This window comes from Portunus trituberculatus, chromosome 6 (genome assembly GCF_017591435.1).
Source record: "Portunus trituberculatus isolate SZX2019 chromosome 6, ASM1759143v1, whole genome shotgun sequence".
Taxonomy (NCBI): Eukaryota; Metazoa; Arthropoda; class Malacostraca; order Decapoda; family Portunidae; genus Portunus; species Portunus trituberculatus.
Genome location: NC_059260.1, coordinates 9,658,371 through 9,683,361, shown reverse-complemented (window position 1 = coordinate 9,683,361; position 24,991 = coordinate 9,658,371). Strand labels below are relative to the sequence as shown.

General features: G+C 34.6%; 1 protein-coding gene across 1 annotated transcript in view; it reads left to right on the top strand.

The window, feature by feature from the left end:
* LOC123518598 (putative transcription factor SPT20 homolog-like 2) overlaps positions 1-24,991 on the top strand; it is a 298,506-nt gene that overhangs the window by 136,730 nt on the left and 136,785 nt on the right. The window contains 3 exon segments of the mRNA XM_045279496.1: positions 8,250-8,361; positions 16,400-16,507; positions 22,638-22,735. Of these exon segments, the coding sequence (XP_045135431.1) occupies positions 8,250-8,361; positions 16,400-16,507; positions 22,638-22,735 (318 nt within the window).

The following is a 24,991-nucleotide window of genomic DNA, read 5'->3' as shown; positions in this document are numbered from 1 at the left end:
ACTAATGAAGGAAAAAGAGGCACTACATAGTGGTGTACGTACCACCTAAGACAAATGCATGGTCAGTACAGGAATATGAAGAAATGATAAGTGATACAGGAACATGTCTGGAAGAAATGTTGGGTGGCTGTGAACGAACTATAATGATGGGAGATTTTAATTGTAAAGAGGTGTGTTGGGAGGACTGGTCAATGGAAGGATCAGAGACAACATGGGGAAATACACTATTGACACTGGCAATGGAAAATGTGTTAACTCAGTGGGTCAAAGAAGATACTAGGTTTGGAGGAGAGGGAGCATCGTCAAGACTGGACTTGGTCTTTAGTACAGAGCCAATGGTCATTGAGGAGATGAGGGTGGAGTGCCCTTTAGCAAAGAGTGATCATGCAGTTTTGGAGTTCAAGGTGATAGATGAAGAGAAATCTAGAAGAAATGAAGAATATAAAGTGGGAAGATGGAATTATGCCAAGACAGATTTTGGAAACCTAAAGAAATTCTTTCAAGAGACAAATTGGATGAAATTCAAGAGTGCTAAGGAGCAAATGAAAAGTGGAAGGAATTTATAAAAATATACAAAGAAGGTGAGAAAAATTTGTACCAATAAGACAACATAGAGAAGTTGGAAAGCAGGACTGGTTTAACGATAGATGTGAAAAGGCTAGAACAAGAAAAGAGGATGCATGGAAGAGGTGGAGAAGGAAAAGACGGATTAAGCAGTGGAAAGTTACAAAAGAGCAAGAAATGAATATGTGTTGATTAGAAGAGAAGAAAGAAAGAAACAAGAAAAGGATATAATTGATAAATGTAAAGACCAACCAAGGCTTTTTACAGACATGTGAACAACAACATCAAAAATAGAGAAAGTATTGAAAGTTTAGAAGTAAATGGAGTATGCAGTGAAGATCCCAGGAAATGGCAGAGGCTATGAATGGATGCTTTGGAAGGTATTCACAAAGGAGACTGCTTTTGACAAACCACTGGTAATGGAACAGAAAGGGATTATGAAGGAGTTTCAAGTAACTGTGGAGGAGATCAAGAATATGATGGGGAGTTTAGAAGTGAGAAAAGCTGTGGGACCTGATGGGGTATCAGGATGGATTTTAAGAGAATGCAGGAGCAACTGGCAGAAAAAGTTTGTGAAGTAATTGATGCCTCATTAAGGGAAGGTGTAGTGCCCCAAGACTGGAAAAGAGCTAACATTGTCCCAATCTATAAATCAGGTAACAAGAGAGACCCATTGAACTATAGACCAGTGTCACTTACAAGTGTGGTAGCTAAGATGTGTGAGAGGGTGGTGAAGAATAGATGGACAGACTTCTTGGAGAAAATGACATACTTTGTGAGTGTCAATTTGGTTTTAGAAAAGGGCGTTCATGCACGACAAACCTGATATGTTACTATTCGAGGGTGATAGATGTAATACAGGAAAGAGATGGTTGGGCTGATGGAATATATCTGGATTTAAAAAAGGCCTTTGATAAGGTACCACACCGGAGACTGATCTGGAAACTTGAAATGGTAGGAGGAGTGCATGGCAGTTTACTAAAATGGATGGAAGACTTTTGGTAGGAAGAGAAATGAGAACAATAATTAAGGACAGACCATCAGAATGGGGCTTGGTGGAGAGTGGAGTTCCACAGGGATCAGTGTTGGCACCAGTAATGTTCGGTCTACATAAATGACATGGTGGATGGGGTGTCCAGTTATGTGAGCCTATTTGCAGACGATGCAAAATTGTTAAGAAAAGTGAGATGTGACAAAGATTGCGAACTACTCCAGGAAGACTTGGACAGAATATGGAAATGGAGCTGTACATGGCAAATGGAGTTCAACACGACAAAATGCAAGAAAATAGAGTTTGGCAAGAGTGAAAGAAGAATCAGGAGTATGTACAAGATAGGAAATGAAGACATAAAACCAGTCATGAAGAAAAGACCTTGGGGTGACAATTACCAATGACCTATCGCCAGAGAGACATATAAACAAAATAATTGGAGAAGTATTGAACTTATTGAGGAACATAAGAGTGGCGTCAGATATTTAGATGAAGAAATGATGAAGAAAATAATTACTGCAATGATAAGACCGAGGCTTGAATATGCAACAATACAGTGGGCTCCGAACTTAAAGAAACACATAAGGAAACTAGAGAAAGTACAGAGGGCTGCAACAAAAATGGTGCCTGACTTAAGAGATTTGACTTATGAAGACAGACTGAAAAGAATGCAACTTCCAACCCTGGAAAACAGAAGAGAAAGGGGAGACCTGATAGCAATATACAGTGATGATTGGCATGGAAAAAATGGATAGGGAAGATCTGTGTATGTGGAATGAAAGAATGTCGAGAGGGCATGGGAAAAAACTAAAAATGGCCACTTATAGGAGAGATGTGAAAAAATATAGCTTCCCTCATAGAAGGGTGGAAGCATGGAATAGTTTAGACGTGGAAGTGGTCAACGCAAGGAATATTCATGATTTTAAGAAAAAGCTGGACATTAGTAGATATGGAGACGGGACAGTACGAGCATAGCTCTTTTCCCGTATGTTACAATTAGGTAAATACAATTAGGTAAATACACACACACTAGAAGAAATGAAGAATATAAAGTGGGAAGATGGAATTATGCCAAGACAGATTTTGGAAACCTAAGGAAATTCTTTCAAGAGACAAATTGGATGAAATTCAAGAGTGCTAAGGGAGCAAATGAAAAGTGGAAGGAATTTATAAAAATATACAAAGAAGGTGAGAAAAAATTTGCACCAATAAGACAACATAGAGAAGTTGGAAAGCAGGACTGGTTTAACGATAGATGTGAAAAGGCTAGAACAAGAAAAGAGGATGCATGGAAGAGGTGGAGAAGGAAAAGACGGATTAAGCAGTGGGAAAGTTACAAAAGAGCAAGAAATGAATATGTGTTGATTAGAAGAGAAGAAAGAAAGAAACAAGAAAAGGATATAATTGATAAATGTAAAGACCAACCAAGGCTTTTTACAGACATGTGAACAACAACATCAAAAATAGAGAAAGTATTGAAAGTTTAGAAGTAAATGGAGTATGCAGTGAGGATCCCAGGAAATGGCAGAGGCTATGAATGGATGCTTTCGGAAGGTATTCACAAAGGAGACTGCTTTTGACAAACCACTGGTAATGGAACAGAAAGGGATTATGAAGGAGTTTCAAGTAACTGTGGAGGAGATCAAGAATATGATGGGGAGTTTAGAAGTGAGAAAAGCTGTGGGACCTGATGGGGTATCAGGATGGATTTTAAGAGAATGCAGGAGCAACTGGCAGAAAAAGTTTGTGAAGTAATTGATGCCTCATTAAGGGAAGGTGTAGTGCCCCAAGACTGGAAAAGAGCTAACATTGTCCCAATTTATAAATCAGGTAACAAGAGAGACCCATTGAACTATAGACCAGTGTCACTTACAAGTGTGGTAGCTAAGATGTGTGAGAGGGTGGTGAAGAATAGATGGACAGACTTCTTGGAGAAAATGACATACTTTGTGAGTGTCAATTTGGTTTTAGAAAAGGGCGTTCATGCACGACAAACCTGATATGTTACTATTCGAGGGTGATAGATGTAATACAGGAAAGAGATGGTTGGGCTGATGGAATATATCTGGATTTAAAAAGGCCTTTGATAAGGTACCACACCGGAGACTGATCTGGAAACTTGAAATGGTAGGAGGAGTGCATGGCAGTTTACTAAAATGGATGGAAGACTTTTTGGTAGGAAGAGAAATGAGAACAATAATTAAGGACAGACCATCAGAATGGGGCTTGGTGGAGAGTGGAGTTCCACAGGGATCAGTGTTGGCACCAGTAATGTTTGCGGTCTACATAAATGACATGGTGGTCCAGTTATGTGAGCCTATTTGCAGACGATGCAAAATTGTTAAGAAAAGTGAGATGTGACAAAGATTGTGAACTACTCCAGGAAGACTTGGACAGAATATGGAAATGGAGCTGTACATGGCAAATGGAGTTCAACACGACAAAATGCAAGAAATTAGAGTTTGGCAAGAGTGAAAGAAGAATCAGGAGTATGTACAAGATAAGAAATGAAGACATAAAAACCAGTCATGAAGAAAAAGACCTTGGGGTGACAGTTACCAATGACCTATCGCCAGAGAGACATATAAACAAAATAATTGGAGAAGTATTGAACTTATTGAGGAACATAAGAGTGGCATTCGTATATTTAGATGAAGAAATGGTGAAGAAAATAATTACTGCAATGATAAGAGTGGGCTCCGAACTTAAAGAAACACATAAGGAAACTAGAGAAAGTACAGAGGGCTGCAACAAAAATGGTGCCTGACTTAAGAGATTTGACTTATGAAGACAGACTGAACAGAATGCAACTTCCGACCCTGGAAAACAGAAGAGAAAGGGGAGACCTGATAGCAATATACAGAGTGATGATTGGCATGGAAAAAATGGATAGGGAAGATCTGTGTATGTGGAATGAAAGAGTGTCGAGAGGGCATGGAAAAAAACTAAAAATGGCCACTTATAGGAGAGATGTGAAAAATATAGCTTCCTCATAGAAGGGTGGAAGCATGGAATAGTTTAGACGTGGAAGTGGTCAACGCAAGGAATATTCATGATTTTAAGAAAAAGCTGGGCATTAGTAGATATGGAGACGGGACAGTACGAGCATAGCTCCTTTCCCGTATGTTACAATTAGGTAAATACAATTAGGTAAATACACACACACACACACACACACACACAAGTGTAGATATGGAGACGGGGCCACACGAGCATAAAGCCCAGGCCCTGTAAAACTACAACTAGGTAAAATACAACTAGGTAAATACACACATATTTTTCCATGTCCGAGGACATGGAAAAAAGCTAATAAAGGACAACTGTCTAAATGACGTGAGAAAATACAGTTTCCCACATCGTAGCATTGATAAGTGGAATAAACTGAGCAGTGATGTCGTTGTCACGGTGTGTGTCAACCAGATGAAAGAGAGATATGACAGGAATGGACAAGGAGACAGGACGCAGAGAGCTTAGCTCGGGCCCTGTAATACACAAATAGGTAAATACACACACAAACACAGAGAGAGAGAGAGAGAGAGAGAGAGAGAGAGAGAGAGAGAGAGAGAGAGAGAGAGAGAGAGAGAGTGTTGCAGTGCAGATGACAGACAAGTGCAAACTAAAACTCTCCAATCACTTGATTTTTGTCTTCATTTACTGGTCTTTGGAGGTCTACAATTTAATTTATTTCTTTTTTTTGAGTGAGGGCAATTTAGTATGAAGTGGACTAGCTTTTCTTTTTGTAAATGACATAATGAGAAAAGTTTTTCATCAGTGCAGTATAAACAATACAGCCACCTAATCATGCTCTCTCTCTCTCTCTCTCTCTCTCTCTCTCTCTCTCTCTCTCTCTCTCTCTCTCTCTCTCTCTCTCTCTCTCTCTCTCTCTCTCAAGAAGTACCATTTTTGATGGCTCATAAGGTGCACCTTTTTCTATGAAAAAGTCTTAGGAAATGACCCTGCATCCTATGAGGCCAAAATTCAGTATTGAGACAGTGGTTAGTGGCAACAGAGACTCAAAAATCAAATCCCAGACATCTTCACAGATGTAAACAAAATGATGATAGGTACTACACAACAAACAACTCTTTCTTTCAAGGTACCAATATATAATAGGTCGTACTTACTAGTAATTCACATAGAATGACACCAGTCAAGAAGAATTTGCCAAGTGACCATGCGCCACATTGTATGAACCAAAACAAATACAGTCAGTGTTGGTGATCTTGATCTTGACACAGGCAAGCTTCACTGTGTTCTTTAGTGTGATGACAATACTCCTTGAGGTAAGACACACTTTCATACAATTAGAATTGCACCTATCTTAATATTCTCATCTTGCTGCATGTAAAAAAAGATCATAATTAAAAAAGATTATGATCATTAGCCCTATAGTCTCTAACTCTCTCACAGTCACTGTCAATGTCATATGCCAAGTATATGTTTACATCTCAAGTCATAGCAGGATTGGTGTATAGCCTACTAGCAAAGATCAAAGTTTTTAAATGGAAAATATTAGGATCTAATAATGATCTAAATGCATGTGAGTCTTCAAATATCAGGTGGAATCCTTCACTTCATACTCAGAGCTTAAATCTGCTCATTTATATATTTTTTTTTTTTTCAATGTCTGCCAGAAGTGGGTGCATCTTATGAGCCCATGTGTCCTATGAGCCATCAAATACAGTACTTGTTCAAATTGCAGATTACTGCCTTAGATTGGCTGTGAGGGTGGCCATATGGTGAGCTTGCTATACCAAGACTGGATAAAGTGTGAGCCTGTAAGGTATCGAGCTCAGCACTCAGCAGCATAGCACTTGCCTGCTAAGATAGCGATGTTTAGGATAGGGAAAACTTTTTATAGAGAACACACCTTAATTCTTACCTCTGCAGTAATGTGGAACAAAAGTTGGAAGGATTTTGAAATTAATTTTGGAAACAAATTTATATAAAAAATAGAGGGAGAGAAAGAAAGATAGAGGCAGAGGGTAAGGAAGTGGAGCAGCGTTAGAGAAAGAAGGAAAGCCGGTGATCTATGGATAGGTGGCAATAGTGTGGAGGTTGTCTACTCTGACTGATGATCCCTTGTCTTCTTTCCCTTCATTGTCTCCTCAACAGTGTCCTTCAGGCAGTCATTAAATGCTTGTTAAAGATGCCATTTGACTACATGGGAATCAGTCATTACACCAGAGTGGAAGCCATATCTTTAATTAATCTATTTTTAGTAAGAAAAAATTGTATTACTGTACACTTCTTAAATAATAATGAACTATTTTATTTCATCATTGAGTGCAGAATAAAATGGATTAATAATGGAAACAATTTTTTGCATTATTAAAAGAAAATAAACTACCGATAAAGGAAAAAGGGGTGTTTAAGGGTCTCACAGACAAACTGGTCTCAGTAACAGACAATTCACAGTAATGGACAACCCTCATCCCCAAATTGTCTGTTATTGCAAGGCACCACTGCATGCTTGAGTTGAGTTTAATTGGGATTTTAATGAGTCTTTGTGCAGAATAGTGACAAATTATCAACATTTTACAGTATTAGTGACAAATTAACAAGCCTTTTTCATCATTAAAAGGAAAAACAGTCTAGAGAACCCAGCCAATCATCTCTGTGGCCATTAAAAAGTTGTGATGAGGAGCAGACCACTTCTGAATCCTTGCCATGATGTTGTTGTCACTGCTCACATCAGCAAGTGTACAATAGTCTCATATAAGTTGCTGATTTGAGAGACTATTTTTTTTGCCTCCATGTGAGTTGCATGGGTCTGTGGATATGAGGGAGAGATCCTTCTATAAAGTCAGACCATGGAGCTAAATTTGACATGTAGGAATCTCACTTTCTCACAGTGCCACAAACAATAGACAAACATTTCACAGGACACTATTACCTTTCCAACCTCGCATTAGGCTGCTGAAAATAACTGCGGGCAGGGAATCTGTGATTGAAATTGGTCGTATAGAAGAATATAAGCTAAGAGGAACCTAGGTAGGGTATTCAGGAATTGAAAATTTATATTGTTCCAACCTGTACTGCACATTGAGATATTTACAACAAGGCAGCATTTGGTGTGGTTGTGGTAAGAATTGCAACTGAAATAAAGGGAAGAATACTTAGAGAGAGAGAGAGAGAGAGAGAGAGAGAGAGAGAGAGAGATGAAACTGAGGAAGATAAGAAGCAATACAACTCTCTCTCTCTCTCTCTCTCTCTCTCTCTCTCTCTCTCTCTCTCTCTCTCTCTCTCTCTCTCTCTCAAAACTCTGTATGTGTGAACAGAGACTAGTAAACTCTCCTTTTTTATATAAGAAAGGAAAGCTGGACAAGGGCAACATGAAAAAGAAAAAAAAAAGCCCAAGTTATCAGTTCTTGTGCAGGATTGAGAGAGTTAGCCCCCTCACCCCACAAAAAAAAAAAAAAAAAATAAATAAATAAATGTCTTGAGTAAATGTGTGTGTGACAGTGTTATTGAGACCCACACCAACTTATCCTTCATCTACTTGTGAATATGGTTATTATAGTTGTTTTCCATATTTTTACCCTTATTCATTACTTTATGCATAATGGTATTCCATTGAAATCTGGTGGTGTATGGGGCAATGATGATAATGAATAATTGTCACATGCATAATATTTGTTTGATTTTTGTGGGGACAGATTAGTGTACTAACATACCTATTTTACCTTTGTAGGGTGATGGTGTGAAGAAATCTGTTACTGTGGTCAGTAAACCAGTAGGGGTGACTTCTACCCCTACTTCTCTTACCAGCCTCATCACAGCTCAACCAGGTCAGCAGGGCTCAGGTTAGCCAACATCTGCTTATTTTTTGTGTGGACTTCATATATATATATATATATATATATATATATATATATATATATATATATATATATATATATATATATATGCATTATATAGTGTGTATAATATATATTTAATTATTCATTTATATATATATATATATATATATATATATATATATATATATATATATATATATATATATATATATATATATATATATATATATGTGTATAATATATATTTAATTATTTATATATATATATATATATATATATATATATATATATATATATATATATATATATATATATATATATATATATATATATATATATATATATATATATATATATATATATATATATATATATATATATATATATATATATATATATATATATATATATATATATATATATATATATATATATATATATATATATATATATATATATATATATATATATATATATATATATATATATATATATATATATATATATATATATATATATATATATATATATATATATATATATATATATATATATATATATATATATATATATATATATATATATATATATATATATATATATATATATATATATATATATATATATATATATATATATATATATATATATATATATATATATATATATATATATAAATATTATAAATATATATATATATATATATATATATATATATATATATATATATATATATATATATATATATATATATATATATATATATATATATATATATTATATAAATATTTATATAAATATATATATATATATATATATATATATATATATATATATATATATATATATATATATATATATATATATATATATATATATATATATATATATATATATATATATATATATATATATATATATATATATATATATATATATATATATATATATATATATATATATATATATATATATATATATATATATATATATATATATATATATATATATATATATATATATATATATATATATATATATATATATATATATATATATATATATATATATATATATATATATATATATATATATATATATATATATATATATATATATATATATATATATATATATATATATATATATATATATATATATATATATATATATATATATATATATATATATATATATATATATATATATATATATATATATATATATATATATATATATATATATATATATATATATATATATATATATATATATATATATATATATATATATATATATATATATATATATATATATATATATATATATATATATATATATATATATATATATATATATATATATATATATATATATATATATATATATATATATATATATATATATATATATATATATATATATATATATATATATATATATATATATATATATATATATATATATATATATATATATATATATATATATATATATATATATATATATATATATATATATATATATATATATATATATATATATATATATATATATATATATATATATATATATATATATATATATATATATATATATATATATATATATATATATATATATATATATATATATATATATATATATATATATATATATATATATATATATATATATATATATATATATATATATATATATATATATATATATATATATATATATATATATATATATATATATATATATATATATATATATATATATATATATATATATATATATATATATATATATATATATATATATATATATATATATATATATATATATATATATATATATATATATATATATATATATATATATATATATATATATATATATATATATATATATATATATATATATATATATATATATATATATATATATATATATATATATATATATACACGAGTATATATATACACTCAACCCTCGATTTGCCGGACTAAAAGGGGGGAAGGCTTGTCCGGGAATGGCAAATGTCCGGCAATGGAAAATGTCCGGGGGTCTACCCCCTTGCCGGACTTTACCCTATACAGGTTGAACCCCGCTTTAACGGCACGCGATTTACCGGAATCCCGTGTTTAACGGCAAAAATTTCCGGTGGGAACATAGTGTTGTCTTTAACGGCATTTCGGCACCTGCACCAGCTGTACCAGGAAGTTGGAAAATAAATCAGACGTTTTTTGTTCAGAAAAACAAAACTGAGGGAGAAGAAAGAGACTTTGCACCAGATGTGGAAGACAAGAGAAAGAAAAATAAAAGAAAGGCAGGATCAGGAAGAATAGAAGTAACAGGAGGTGCCGAGGCAAAGGCAAAACCTCCGACGACCATCATCATCATTATCATCATCATCTCACCACGTGGGGCCGTAACACATGCCAATGCCGCCGACACGTAAGCACAACACTCGTGTGACGCGGCAGACTTGTTTACAGTCCAGTACTAGACGTGTATGTCCGCCCGCGCTGCCATCTATAGTGCCCGATTTGCGAACTTTGTCTGGCGCGGTAGTTTGAAATCGACTTGTCCCGGACTTTTTTTTTTTTTTTTTTTTTTCCACAGACTCTGTCCGGCAAATCCGAAATCCGGCAAATGGAGGTCCGGCAAATCGAGGGTTGAGTGTATATATATATATATATATATATATATATATATATATATATATATATATATATATATATATATATATATATATATATATATATATATATATATATATATATATATATATATATATATATATATATATATATATATATATATATATATATATATATATATATATATATATATATATATATATATATATATATATATATATATATATATATATATAAATATATATAAATATATATATATATATATATATATATATATATATATATATATATATATATATATATATATATATATATATATATATAGGCAGCCCTGCTTAACGAAGGTTCACACAATGAAATTTTGCTTCAACGAAGGTTTCATTTTACTACCATCTGCTTGTTTAACGAACACCAAACTTACTTTAACAAAGTAAGTTTAAAAGCCCCACCATATCATGCAAACCGACAGGCTTTTGAACACACCAGCGCCTCTCGTGGACAACATGCACACCACTCACTCCCCCTGTTCAAAACAATAACAGCATCACAAGCAGCTCGTCTTCTCTCGCTCAACTTACCACCAAAATGCCCTGCAATGTCGCCTAGCGTTGCTAAGAAGACCAAGAAGTCTTTCAAGTGAAGCTGGATATTATTCACAGACACGAGAGAGGCGAGAAAACTAATAGCATTGCTCGCCACCATCTTGACTCCATCTACTGTTTCAACTATTTTCAAGTCAGCAGACTCTATTAAGAAGGCTGGTGAGACTGTATCTTCCTTGCAAGCTAAAAGAACCACCTGAACTTGTGACTCTGCATTGGATAAAATGGAAAGCCTTGTGGAAATGTGGTACATAAGGTTTGTATGCGGTACAATGATGCACCCTTTGTTTACATTCCACAGATTGCTGGTTAGTGTCTTTCCCATTTCACTCTCCCTCCCTTCATAAAGTTAAGACCATCAACATTATAAAGTTACGTACATACATACATTAGTGTACATTATAATGACTTAAATTAAACTGGCAAATGTTTAACTTCATAATTTTTACTTTCATTAAACCTTTTACTGTACTATGATGCACTCTCGCTTTGTTTATTCTCAATGGAAGTTCAAGTCAGGGGTTAAACTTGTTACAATCGATTCGCTTAACGAGATTTCACTTAACGAAGGGTTTTTTTAGGAACGTAACCCTTTCGTTAAGTGGGGTTTAACTATATATATATATATATATATATATATATATATATATATATATATATATATATATATATATATATATATATATACATACATACACACACACATACACATATACACAGGCAATTCCCGCTTAGCGAAGGGGTTACGTTCCTAAAAAATCCCTTCGTTAAACGAAACTTCGTTAAGCGAACCAATTATAACAAGTTTAACCCCTGACTTGAACTTCCAATGAGAGTAAACAAAGCGAGAGTGCATCATAGTACAGTGAGAGGTTTAATGAAAGTAAAAATTATGAAATTAAACATTTAGACAGTTTGATTTCAATCATTATAATGTACACTAATGTATGTATGCATGTAACTTTATAATGTTGATGGTCTTAAATTTATGAAGGGAGGGAGAGTGGAGCAGAAAAGACACTAACCGGCAACCTGTGAAATGTAAACAAAGGGCACATCTTTGTATCACACACAAAACTTATGTACCACATTCCCACAAGGCTTTCCATTTTATCCATTGTAGAGTCATGAGTTTAGGTGGTCCATTTAGCTTCCAAGGAAGATACAGTCTCACCAGCCTTCTTAATAGAGTCTGCTGACTTGAAAATAGTTGAAACAGTAGATGGAGTCAAGATGGTGGCGAGCAATGCTATTAGTTTTCTCACCTCTCTCGTGTCTGTGAATAATATCCAGCTTCACTTCGAGAGTAAGAGACTTCCTGGCCTTCTTAGCAACACTAGGCGACATTGCAGGGCATTTTGGTGGTAAGTTGAGCGAGAGAAGATGAGCTGCTAGTGGCAATGCTATTGTTTTGAATAGGGGAGTATATATATATATATATATATATATATATATATATATATATATATATATATATATATATATATATATATATATATATATATATATATATATATATATATATATATATATATATATATATATATATATATATATATATATATATATATATATATATATATATATATATATATATATATATATATATATATATATATATATATATATATATATATATATATATATATATATATATATATATATAGACATATATATTTATATACACACACACATGTACAGGGGGTAGGAAACCAATGAAAATAAGAATGAGATTGTGGTGGAGGAAATTATGACAAGGAAAGGGAATCTGGCAGATGATACTGAACACAAGTATATGTGAATAAAAAGAGATATGAACTTAGAGGAGAGGAAAAAAGAGAAAGTGCTAAGAAATTAAACTAAGGAAAAAACCGAGTAAAGGACAGAGATTGAGAAAATAATTTTTACTGGAGGGTTCTTGATATGAGACTCAAGAAGTGGTATTTTTGGAAGAAGGAGGCGGTCATGGAGGAGTCAAGAAATTAAGAGTGACCTACACTAATATAGATGGGTTGTTAGCCATTCTGTTGGAGGTTAGGGATTATTTGAAAGAGAAAAGCCAGATGTAATGTGCATCATTGAAACAAAACCAAGAACGGAGATCTAAGTTAACTTTAAAGAGGAGGGATGTAATAGCTGGAGAAGAGACAGGAAGGATAAAAGGGGAGGAGGAGTGCTGATAATAGTTTGTGATAACATATATGTGGAGGATGTGCAATATGGTGATGGTATGGTGGAAGTAATGGGAGTAACAATCAAAACAGAGGAATTGAAAAAAAGAAAAATCAATGTTATATATGTGCCACCTAAGACAAATACATGGGAAACTGAGGAATATAAAGATATGCAAAGAGAGCTGATTAAGTGCTTAGGTAATATGATAAGACGAGATGGAAGAATACATTTAGTTGGAGACTTTAACTGTAAAAAAATAAACTGAAGAGAGATGAAAGTAATGGATAATGCTGGAAAATGGAGCGAGGAAGTGTGACCAAGAAGTTAACAAGGTACAGAGGGGAAGAAGAACCATTGATGTTTGATCTAGTATTCACAAAGAAACCAGAGCCCCCTCCAATCATACAGTACCTTAGTCCCATGGGAAGAAGTGATCATGTGACATTGGAGCTGGAAATACATGAAGAGGATGGGATAAGATAGAGAGATAACATAACATAACATAACATAACATAACATAACATAAATAATAGGATAACAAAGGACCACCAGGGCCCATCTAGGTTATCCTGTATCAGTAGCACAGCGACCTCGATGACTACAAAAAAGAGGAATGAAATTATTCAAGAGCAGATTTTGAAAAATTGAGAAAATTTGTTGCTGATGTTGAGTGGAGAAACATTATGTAAGGAAGAACAATACAAAGGAAATTTGAATTTTTTTACAGAAATATAATGACAGAGTAAAGAAATACATACCTTTTTATAGAATTAAGAAAAAATATGTGTTTCGTACAATGCTAGATGCACAGAAGTTAAAAAGGCAAAAGATAAAGCTTGGAAGAAACCCATAAAACAGAGAAATGACAATAACAGACAGCAGTATAAGGATGCAAAAAATGAATATATTAGAATAAGGAGAGAGGAAGAAAGAAACTTTGAGAAAGATGTGGTGCATGGAAGCGAAGATGAAGCCGAGCTTTTCTACAAATTTATAAATGGCAAAATGAAGAATAAGAAAACAATGGAAAAAATAATTAAAAGAGGGAAGACATACCAAACAGAGAAGGAAATGTGTGAAATAATGAATGAGAGCTTCAAAATCTGTGTTCATTGTAGTAGAGGATTTTACAGAACCAAATAGGACATTGCATTGCCAAGGATAATAGGAAATTACTGTGCACAAAGAGGATATTGGAAGATTATTAGGTAATATGGATGTCAGAAAAGCAATGGGGCCAGATGGTGTATCAGGCAGGGTGCTAAGAGAATGTAAAGAGCAACTGTTGGATCCAATTTGGGAAATATTACTTCACTAAATGAAGGGAAAGTTCCACTAGAATGGAAGAGAGCCAACATTATATTGATATTTAAAGGAAAAAGGCAACTGAGCCATTAAATTACAAGTGTTATGGGGAAGTTGTGTGAAATGATTATCAAAGAAAAATGGATTACACATCTGGAAGACGAACAAGTCATATTGAACAGACAATTTGGGTTCAGGACAGGACGGTCATGTGTGTCAAACTTATTAAGCTTCTACTTGAGAGTAATAGAAGGATTGAAAAGCAGAGATGGATGGATGGATAAAGTATACCTGGTCATGGCTGAAATTTGAAAAAAGGTTGTTGTAGAAGAGATATTGAGAAATACAGTTTCCCTCATAGAGTTGTGAACAATTGGAATGAACTCGATGAGGAGGTTGTAATGGCTGGGACTGTGCATACTTTTAAGGAGAGATTTGATAAAAGATATAGAGATGGGACACCATGAGCTTACTCTCCTCCTGTAAATCACAACTAGGTAAATACACAGACAATATGGGTTCAGGACAGGACGGTCATGTGCATCAAACTTATTAAGCTTCTACTCGAGAGTTATTGTAGGACTGGAAAACAGAGATGGATGGGTGGACACATTATACCTGGATTTTAAAAAGGCTTTTCAAAATGTCCCTCATGGAAGAGTATTTTGGAAACTAGAGAAATTAGGAGGACTACGAGGAACTTTGATAGAATGGACAAGAGATTATTTGAAAGATAGGGAGATGAGAACTGTAATCAGGGATACATACTCATCTTGGGGTAAAGTAACAAGCGGAGTGCCACAAGGGTCAGTGTTAGCTCCCATATGTTTCAGATTCATGTAAATGGCATTCACATTGGGGTAAACAATTCTATTAATTTGTTTGCTGATTATGCAAAGCTGCTAAGAGTTATCAGAACCCAGGAGGACTGTCTGATGTTACGGGGAGATATAAACAAGATCTATGAGTGGAGTAGGAAGTGGAAATTGGAATTTAATGCCAAGAAATATCACATAATGGAACCAGGAAAGAGCAAAAGAAGATCGGTATGGAACTATTTGATTGGAGAGGAACAAATAATGAAGACTAAAGAGGAAAAGATCTGGGAGTGTGGTTTAGTGCTGCTGATTGTGTTCATGGAGCATGATGTGATTTTTAGAGTGAACCCAGAATAATATCACAACTGTTTCATATTAGAGATGGGTTGAATACAGTAATAATAATTTGACGATTGACTCAGTATAGTTATCCTGTACTGTAGATGACATTTTCCCTGCATTGTATTGATAATTGTCCATATATCAACAGGAGGTCATCAGGTAGTGGTGGCACGAAACTTTTTGGCAGGCCGAGGAACACAGACTGCCACAGGAATGACAGGCATGGCCAGCAGCATTACTGGTACAGTGACAACAGGTAAGTGTTACCATTGTGTTTCCAGCATAACCTTCATAACAATGTAGGGGTGACCTGTGAATAAGGTTTAGGCAAAACAAAATCATTGTTATTTTTTCTTTGAATTTTGTTCCTCAAGGCCATGGGAGAAGAGGAAACATGTAATTAGTAAGATCAGAAGAGCAGTTACCTTGAAAATAGTAATAGAAGATAGCAAAATATGAATTACTGTGGCAGTGAGAAAGAGGCTGAAGAATCAGTCAGAGGAGAAGAGTTAATAAGGTGAGAAGCTGTGTATTTCACCCTGTCTAATAGGACAGTATAAGTTGTAGAAGTTGAAAGAAAGACTGACAAAGATGACTCAGAAGCCCTAACTTCATTGAAGCTGCTTTACCCAGAGATGAGATGTAAGTTTTCAGTTTAGTTTATAAGTAAAGCACAGACCAGGGATATTTAGCATAGAAGAGGGGGACAGTTGAGAGTCATTGAAGAAGAGGGGATAGTTTTTTTTTTTTATTTAATTTTAATTTTTATTTAATTTTTTTTTTTTATGTAGGGAAGAGGGCCAGCCAAGGGCAAAAAAAAAAAAAGATAAAAAAAAAGGGCCCACTTGAGTGCTGGCTCTCTACAAAGCAAAAAAGCGTCAGCCAAAATTAGGAAGCAAATGCCTCAATACCTTCCTCTTAAAAGAAGACAAGTCGTAGGAAGTTGGAAATACAGATGTAGGAAGGGGGTTCCAGAGTACTGGTTAACTCTTGCATTAGAGAGTTGGACAGAATAGGGATGAGAAGAAGAAGAAAGCCTTATGCAGCGAGACCGCAGGAGGAGGGGATGCATGCAGTTAGCAAGATCAGTAGAACAGTTAGCATGAAAATAGCGATAAAAGATAGAAAGAGATGCAACATTTCGGCGGTGAGAAAGAAGCTGAAGATGGTTTAGTCAGAAGAGAGGAGTTGATGAGACTAAAAGATTTTGATTCCACCTTATCTAGTAAAACTGTGTGACTGGAGCCCCTGCAAACATGTGAGGAGTACTCCATATAGGGGCAGATAGGGCCCTTATACAGAGTTAGCAGTTGGAGGGGCGAGAAAAACTGGTAGAGACGCCTTAGAATGCCTAACTTCGTAGAAGCTGTTTTAGCAAGAGATGAGATGTAAAGTTTGCAGTTAAGATTATGAATAAAGGACAGACCGAGGATATTCAGTGTGGAAGAGGGAGACAATTGAGTGTCATTGAAGAAGAGGCGATAGTTGTCTGGAAGGTTGTGTTGAGTTGATAAATGGAGGAATTGAGTTTGTTAGGCATTGAAACTACTAGATTTTCTCAGAAGTCAGGCATTCTGTGGCATCCCTGCTTGATCTGTTGACTTCCTGAAGGGTTGGTCATCTCTGAAAGGACATTGAAAGATGTAGGGTGGTATCATCAACATAGGAGTGGATAGGGCAAGAAGTTTGGTTAACCCGTACAGCGTCAGAGACGTACGAGATACGTCGGCTACTCTGAGCGAACCGGGCGTCAGAGACGTATGAGATACGTCGGCGAGCTTTCTCGTGTTTTCGGAGGTATTGCGTCCTCAAAACCTACCATTATACTGCCATCATGCACTGTAGACATTGCTCATGCTGCCTCCTCGTCCCTGCTAACATGAGTGCTTCCTGTATTTATTTATTACAATTCTGAACCCTAGCAGTTTCTGCTGCCTTCAGCTAGGTGTAGCGGGAAACTGACGCCTCAACTCCGCTATTATGAACGCACGATGAACCTTTCACGTGAACCTTTCACGATGCAAATATTTTCCGAGTAATATGTACAGGCAACCCCCGTTTAACGAAGGTTCACACAATGAAATTTCGCTACGACGAAGATTTCATTTTACTACCATCTCCTCGTTTAACGAACACCAAACTCACTTTAACGAAGTTTTATCCAGGTAATTTTTTTCCAAATTTGAAAGCTCCACCATATCACACAAGCTGACAGGCTTTTGAATACACCAGGAGCTGCTGGTACTAAGGCCTGCCTCAGGAAAAATCTTGGGACCCCTACCTATAGAAGAAAGATCAAGATCAATATCAAGCCTCTCGTGGACAACATGCGCAACATTCACTCCCCAGTCAAAACATAACAGTGTCAGAAGCAGCTTGTTTTCCCAGCTCAACTTACCACCAAAATGCCCTGCAATTGGCCTAGTGTTCATAAGAAGACCAGGAAGTCTCTTACTCTCCAAATGAAGCTAGATATTATTCATAGACACGAGAGAGGCCAGAAAACTATAGCAGTGCTGGCCACTATCTTGACTCCATATTATACTGTCTCTATTTTCAAGTCAGCAGAGTCTATTAAGAAGGCTGGTGAGACCATATCTTCCTTGCAAGCTAAAAGAAGCACCTGAACTCGTGACTCTACAATGGATAAAATGGAAAGCCTTGTGGAAATGTGGTACATAAGTTTTGTATGCAGTACAATGATGCGCACTTTGTTTATATTCCACAGGTTGCCGGTTAGTGTCTTTCCCGTTTCACTCTTCCTCCCTTCATAAAGTTAAGATCATCAACATTATAAAGTTACATACATACATACATTAGTGTACATTATAATGACTTAAATTAAACTACCTAAATGTTTAACTTCATAATTTTTACTTTCATTAAACCTTTTACTGTACTGTGATGCACTTTCGCTTTGCTTACTCTCAATGGAAGTTCAAGTCAGGGGTTAAACTTGTTATAATCGGTTCGCTTAACGAAGTTTTGCTTAACGATGTATTTTTTAGGAACGTAACCCCTTCGTTAAACGGGGGATGCCTGTACTTGTTTTTCCTTATAACAAAGCGATTGGAAAATTCTTATTTATGTCATACAAAGTTTTCACTACCACAATATAACAGTTACCAAAAACATCTGAAATGGTGAGAGTAAGTAATGGAAATTACGCTTTGTTCATATTAGCGGAGTTGAGTCGTCAGTTTCCCGCTACACCGAGCTGAAGACAGCAGAAACTGCTAAAGTTCAGAATTGTAATAAATAAGTACAGAAAGCATTCATGTTAGCAGGGACGAGGAGGCAGCATGAGCAATGTCTACAGTGCATGATGGCAGTATAATGGTAGGTTTTGAGGACGCAATACCTCCGAAAACACGAGGAAGCTTGCCGACGTATCTCATACGTCTCTGACGCCCGTTCGCTCAGAGTAGCCGACATATCTCGTACGTCTCTGACGCTTTATGGGTTAATGAATAATAGAAAGAGAGTGGGTGACAGGACAGAACCTTGAGGAACACCACTGTTAATAGATTTAGGAGAAGAACAGTGGCTGTCTACCACAGCAGCAATAGAACGGTCAGAAAAGAAACTTGAGATAAAGTTGCAGAGAAGGATAGAAACCATAGGAGGGCAGTTTTGATATCAAAGCTTTGTGCCAAACTCTATCAAAAGTTGTGTCAAGTTATGTGCAAACAGTGCTTTAAAAGGTTCCCACATAATAAAAAGGAAGGCAGGTGTAAGGCACAGAGTTTTGGTTATGACTGTATTAGCTGGGCATGGAGGATGAGATACCATGCAGTGGGCCACACATGAGAAGCACACCAAGCAAATGAAATGTATAAATGAGAAAGAATGATGATAAAAAAATTAGTAATTATGATAATAATAATGATAATAATAATGATAATAATAATACAAATAACAATAATAATAATGATAATAATAATAATAATAATAATAGTAATAATGATAATAAAAAAAATTATGGGAATAACAATAATAATAAGAAGAAAATGAACTTATATACATGCACATTCTATCATAATGTTTGGTCACACTTTGCAGCAAACTAAATAAAAAAGAAAATTCTATGTGTGACACGAGGCATTAAAACAGGAAAATATACCAATGATGTAAACACACACTAAAGAAAATATTCCTCCTTCAGGAAAAAAATGACCTGCAGCTTAGCATAATCTAATAGAATGTAATAAACTTAACAGAGGCAGAAAATACAAATACTCCCCAAGGGACAAAAGCAAAACCGTGAGCAACACTTTGGAAAAAAATATACTCCATGAAGTGAGGATGACATTGTGTCACTGTCTGCACATGAACTGACATGGTATAACATAAGACATCATCAACACAGGAAAGTTGAGACATAGAAACATGCAACTTGGGTAAAACAGACCCATTAACAGCACAGCCAATTTTATTTGTAGTGGTACCCACATTAGGGCCTATATCACCACACAAGCGCATCTTTTGTGTAAGATAATTACACCTCCACCTAGAACCTGGCTATCATGGTGACATGTAGGTAACTTTAAACCACTTGGCAAATAACAAAGTATCAAGACAGCACGTGGTGGGATTCCAAACTATGCATGGACATCTGCCTGGTCCCCAGTTAACCATCTTATTCATGATGCCACCACCTCTCTGCTGAGATATATCCTGTAGACATTACAGTTTTTCTCAGTGTTACATTTTCCTTGACCATATTGGTAATTCTAGCCTTCTCCACATCTGATAATTGCTTGAAAGGCATAATAAAGAATATGAAGAAAAATATTGAAGCAAAGAGGAAAGTGATCGAACATGCATAAAAAATGGCACAAAGAGATTTTGACATACATGTACTTTTGCCTTTTTCCCACAGCACGTTGAGCACTGACACTCATCATAGCATCTCAATCTGTGGGTGGGAAAATGCAAAGTACCGTATGTAACAGCATATAGGATGCACAGACATATTAATCGCACTTTTCATTTCAGCAAACCAAATTCAGAAAACGAAGTTTTTTAGTATATTTAAACATATTTTGTTGAAAATAGTCTGCAACACATTATAAGAGCAGAAAAAATGATCAATTCACAGTTTCACCCAAACATGAAATTGGGTATGTCGCTTATGTGTTTCTGGTGAGAAATGTCAAATGATTGTTGGTATGTGTCATTTCCATCATGGAAATATTTTTCAAGTTATGTTTGTTTTTTAAACTAACTTATTCCTATCTTGCATTTCCAACTATCTTAGGGGATCTATGGGAAATTTGGGGTTTTTGGTTGGGAAAGCATTACATGGAGTAATGTGAATTGCAAAAGAAGTCTGAAGTCAACAAAATCACGTGAAAAAAAAGAAAAAAAAAGAAAATGAAAATGCTTTGAAAATGAGGTACGAGGGGGTGACAGTGGGTGGATGTGGCGACCCAGCAACACTATGGCTGTGGCTGTATCCATTACACCACAGCCCACAAGGGATACTAAACATAACCCAATCTAAAAAAAAAAATAAGCATTGTCATCCTCAAGTTCTGGCCAATGTGGGGCTGGGCAATGAATGTTATGTTTACTTTTCCTAACGTCCTTCATGCTGTTGCCAGACATGTATAAATTTTTGTAGGTGGTGGCTTGAAAGCCCTTGCTGCTGCTCTATTGCCTTGCTTCTTGACATATTATACCACTTGCAAATTGTAGGAGATTGTGTTGCTGGATCTTTTCCTCCTTGTGCTGTAACAGTGAGGGTGTTGATGTGTTTCGTTATGATTGGATCAGATCGGATGTAGAGTTGGGGATGCCATGCCTTTGCAACAGACCCCACCCTCCTGTGTTGTTTTGTTTTTTGTTGTTGCTGGTTTATTTATTTTTCCTTTTTTTTTTTTTTTCATAAGCAGCTTTTATCTTTTTCCCTCTTTTTCTTTCCCTATCAACTTTTTGATCATGAACTTGCTTTTACTCTTCATTCCCAGATAGCGTCGAGGTAAGGTTCCAATCAACTGATATTTATAGACGTGTCACAGGCTCACAAGTTTGATTGCTTTCAATTTTATGAATATTAGTTTTTAAAGCAATTATACTGGTAATAATAACAATACCAGCAATAGAATAATGATGCATGCAATTAGGGTAGGTAGAGGTACTGATTGTGAGTTAGGTTAGTGAGTATCATGGAGGAGATAAGCTTAAAGGAAACCTCAACTTCACATATTAGACGCAGGGTGATTTTTTAGCTAATATTTTGGGAAAAAGGTGTGTCCTGTATGCCATCAAATGCAGTATACTGAATGACTCATGTTTTAAGGTGTGTCGGTGAGTGGGCGCAATTTTTCTTGCATTTACTGTACTTGTATTGAGAATGCTCAGCTTTCCCATTGTTTCCTCAGGGCCAGGAGCCACCAAGATAACCCTGCCTTCCTTGACCACGCAGCTGAATCGAACAGTGCCTGCATACTCACAGGCAGTCTCACTTGCCAAGCCGCAGGTGAGTGTTTCTTGCCAGTCTACATTTTTATGTATATTCCCATTCCTTGTCATTGAATTTACACTTGCGTGGATCCTTAGGTGTTATGCTAAACTCGAGGATCCCAAAACTTGTGGTATTGAAAATACTGTCAAAATGCTTATTTGTTCTGACCTGTTATAAAGCTGATGCCCTCTCCCCCCTCCCTCTCACACACTTCGCTTCCTTATCTCAAAGTACATACCTTTAGATTGATTGATGGTTGTCTTACAGTTTTTATGGATAATGCTTTTGTAAAGACAATAACATGGGAAATGCATTTTATCAAAAAGGAGAAAAAAATGATTATATTAATATATCATGGGAGACTTCAACCTCTGGTGCAATTTTTAGGCATTCTCACAACTGTTCTTCAAAATGATAGAAATACTGATTGTTCTAACCAAGAAAGAAAAGAGAGAGAGATTGATTGTGCAATATATATATATATATATATATATATATATATATATATATATATATATATATATATATATATATATATATATATATATATATATATATATATATATATTTATATATATATATATATATATATATATATATATATATATATATATATATACAGGCAGTTCTAGGTCTTAGTTGTGCGGGGACTCTGCGTTGCGGACTGAGCGTTGCAAACTTGCTCCTACGATGCTCAGTCCGTTTTGTCAGCAGACCGAGCGTGGAGAGGGTGCAGGTAGTAAAGTTAACTTGCTTGAGACCCCAATGCACCACACTTCCTACCAGGTGGTTGTAATCCTTTCATTGCTCACACACCACATGTTTGCTGCATCTACACTTCATAGACATCTATTAATTTTTCCCCATGTAACTTATCATGACAAACACACACACACACACACATTGGGAAAGAGTGACCATGTAATATTAGAGATGGATATAGAAGAAGGAAAGGAAGATAGAGATGAATCATACAAAGGAGACCGATTAAATTACAGAAAGGCTGATATTGAGAATCTCAAGAACTATTTTAAAAACGTAAACTGGGAGGAGATGGAAAACTCATTAACGGTTCAAGAGAAATATAACTTATTTTTGGAAATATACAAAACTGGGGTCAGGGAATATGTTCCGAAATATAGACCTAAAGAAGAAGGAAAGAAAGATTGGTTTAATGCAAGATGTGCTAGGGCAAAGGAGAAACGAGATGGAGCATGGAAAAGGTGGAGAAGAAACAGAAATCCAGAAAATAAGGAAAACTTCAAAACAGCAAGAAATGAATATGCTAAGGTGAGAAAGGAAGAAGAAAAGAACTATGAAAAGGACATTGTCGAAAAATGTAAGGAACAACCAAAATTGTTCTACAGATTCATAAATGGAAAAATAAGACAAAAAGAAACAATAGAAAGGTTAAAAGGAGAAAACGGAATGGTGGAAGACCCAAAAGTATGGCAGAACTGTTAAATAGTAAATTTCATGAGGTCTTTACTAAGGAATCCAAATTTGAAAGACCACAGGGTAATAGAGAGACTGTCTATATGAAAGAGATTAAAGTAACCAAGCTTGAAATAAAAAGTTGATGACGGAATTGGATGAGGAAAAGGCAATGGGACCGGATGAAGTCTCAGGCAGAATACTGAAAGAATGTAGGGAAGAACTAGCAAGTCCAATATACAACATCATAAAATGCTCAATAGAAAATGGAACAGTGCCAGTGGAGTGGAAAAGAGCTGAGGTGGTTCCCATATATAAGAGCGGAAGGAAGGAAGAACCTTTAAATTACAGGCCGGTATCACTAACTAGTGTAATATGCAAGATGTGTGAAAAGTAATAAAGAAGCAATGGATCGAGTTTCTTGAAGACAACAAAATATTATCAAATAGCCAATTTGGTTTTAGAAAAGGTCGGTCATGTGTGACAAATTTATTGAGTTTCTACTCTAGAATAGTTGATAAAGTACAAGAGAGAGAGGATGGGTTGACTGTATTTATTTAGATCTAAAAAAGGCTTTTGATAAAGTGCCACATGAAAGATTACTATGGAAGTTAGAGGAGAAGGGTGGCTTAAAAGGAAGCACATTGAGATGGATGAAGAATTACTTAAGGGGGAGAGAAATAAGGACGATAGTTAAAGATATGAAGTCCAAGTGGAGAACAGTAGACAGCGGAGTGCCACAGGGGTCAGTATTGGCACCAATACTTTTTCTTGTATATATAAATGACATGCCAGAGGGAGTGAACAGCTACATAAATCTGTTTACGGACGATGCGA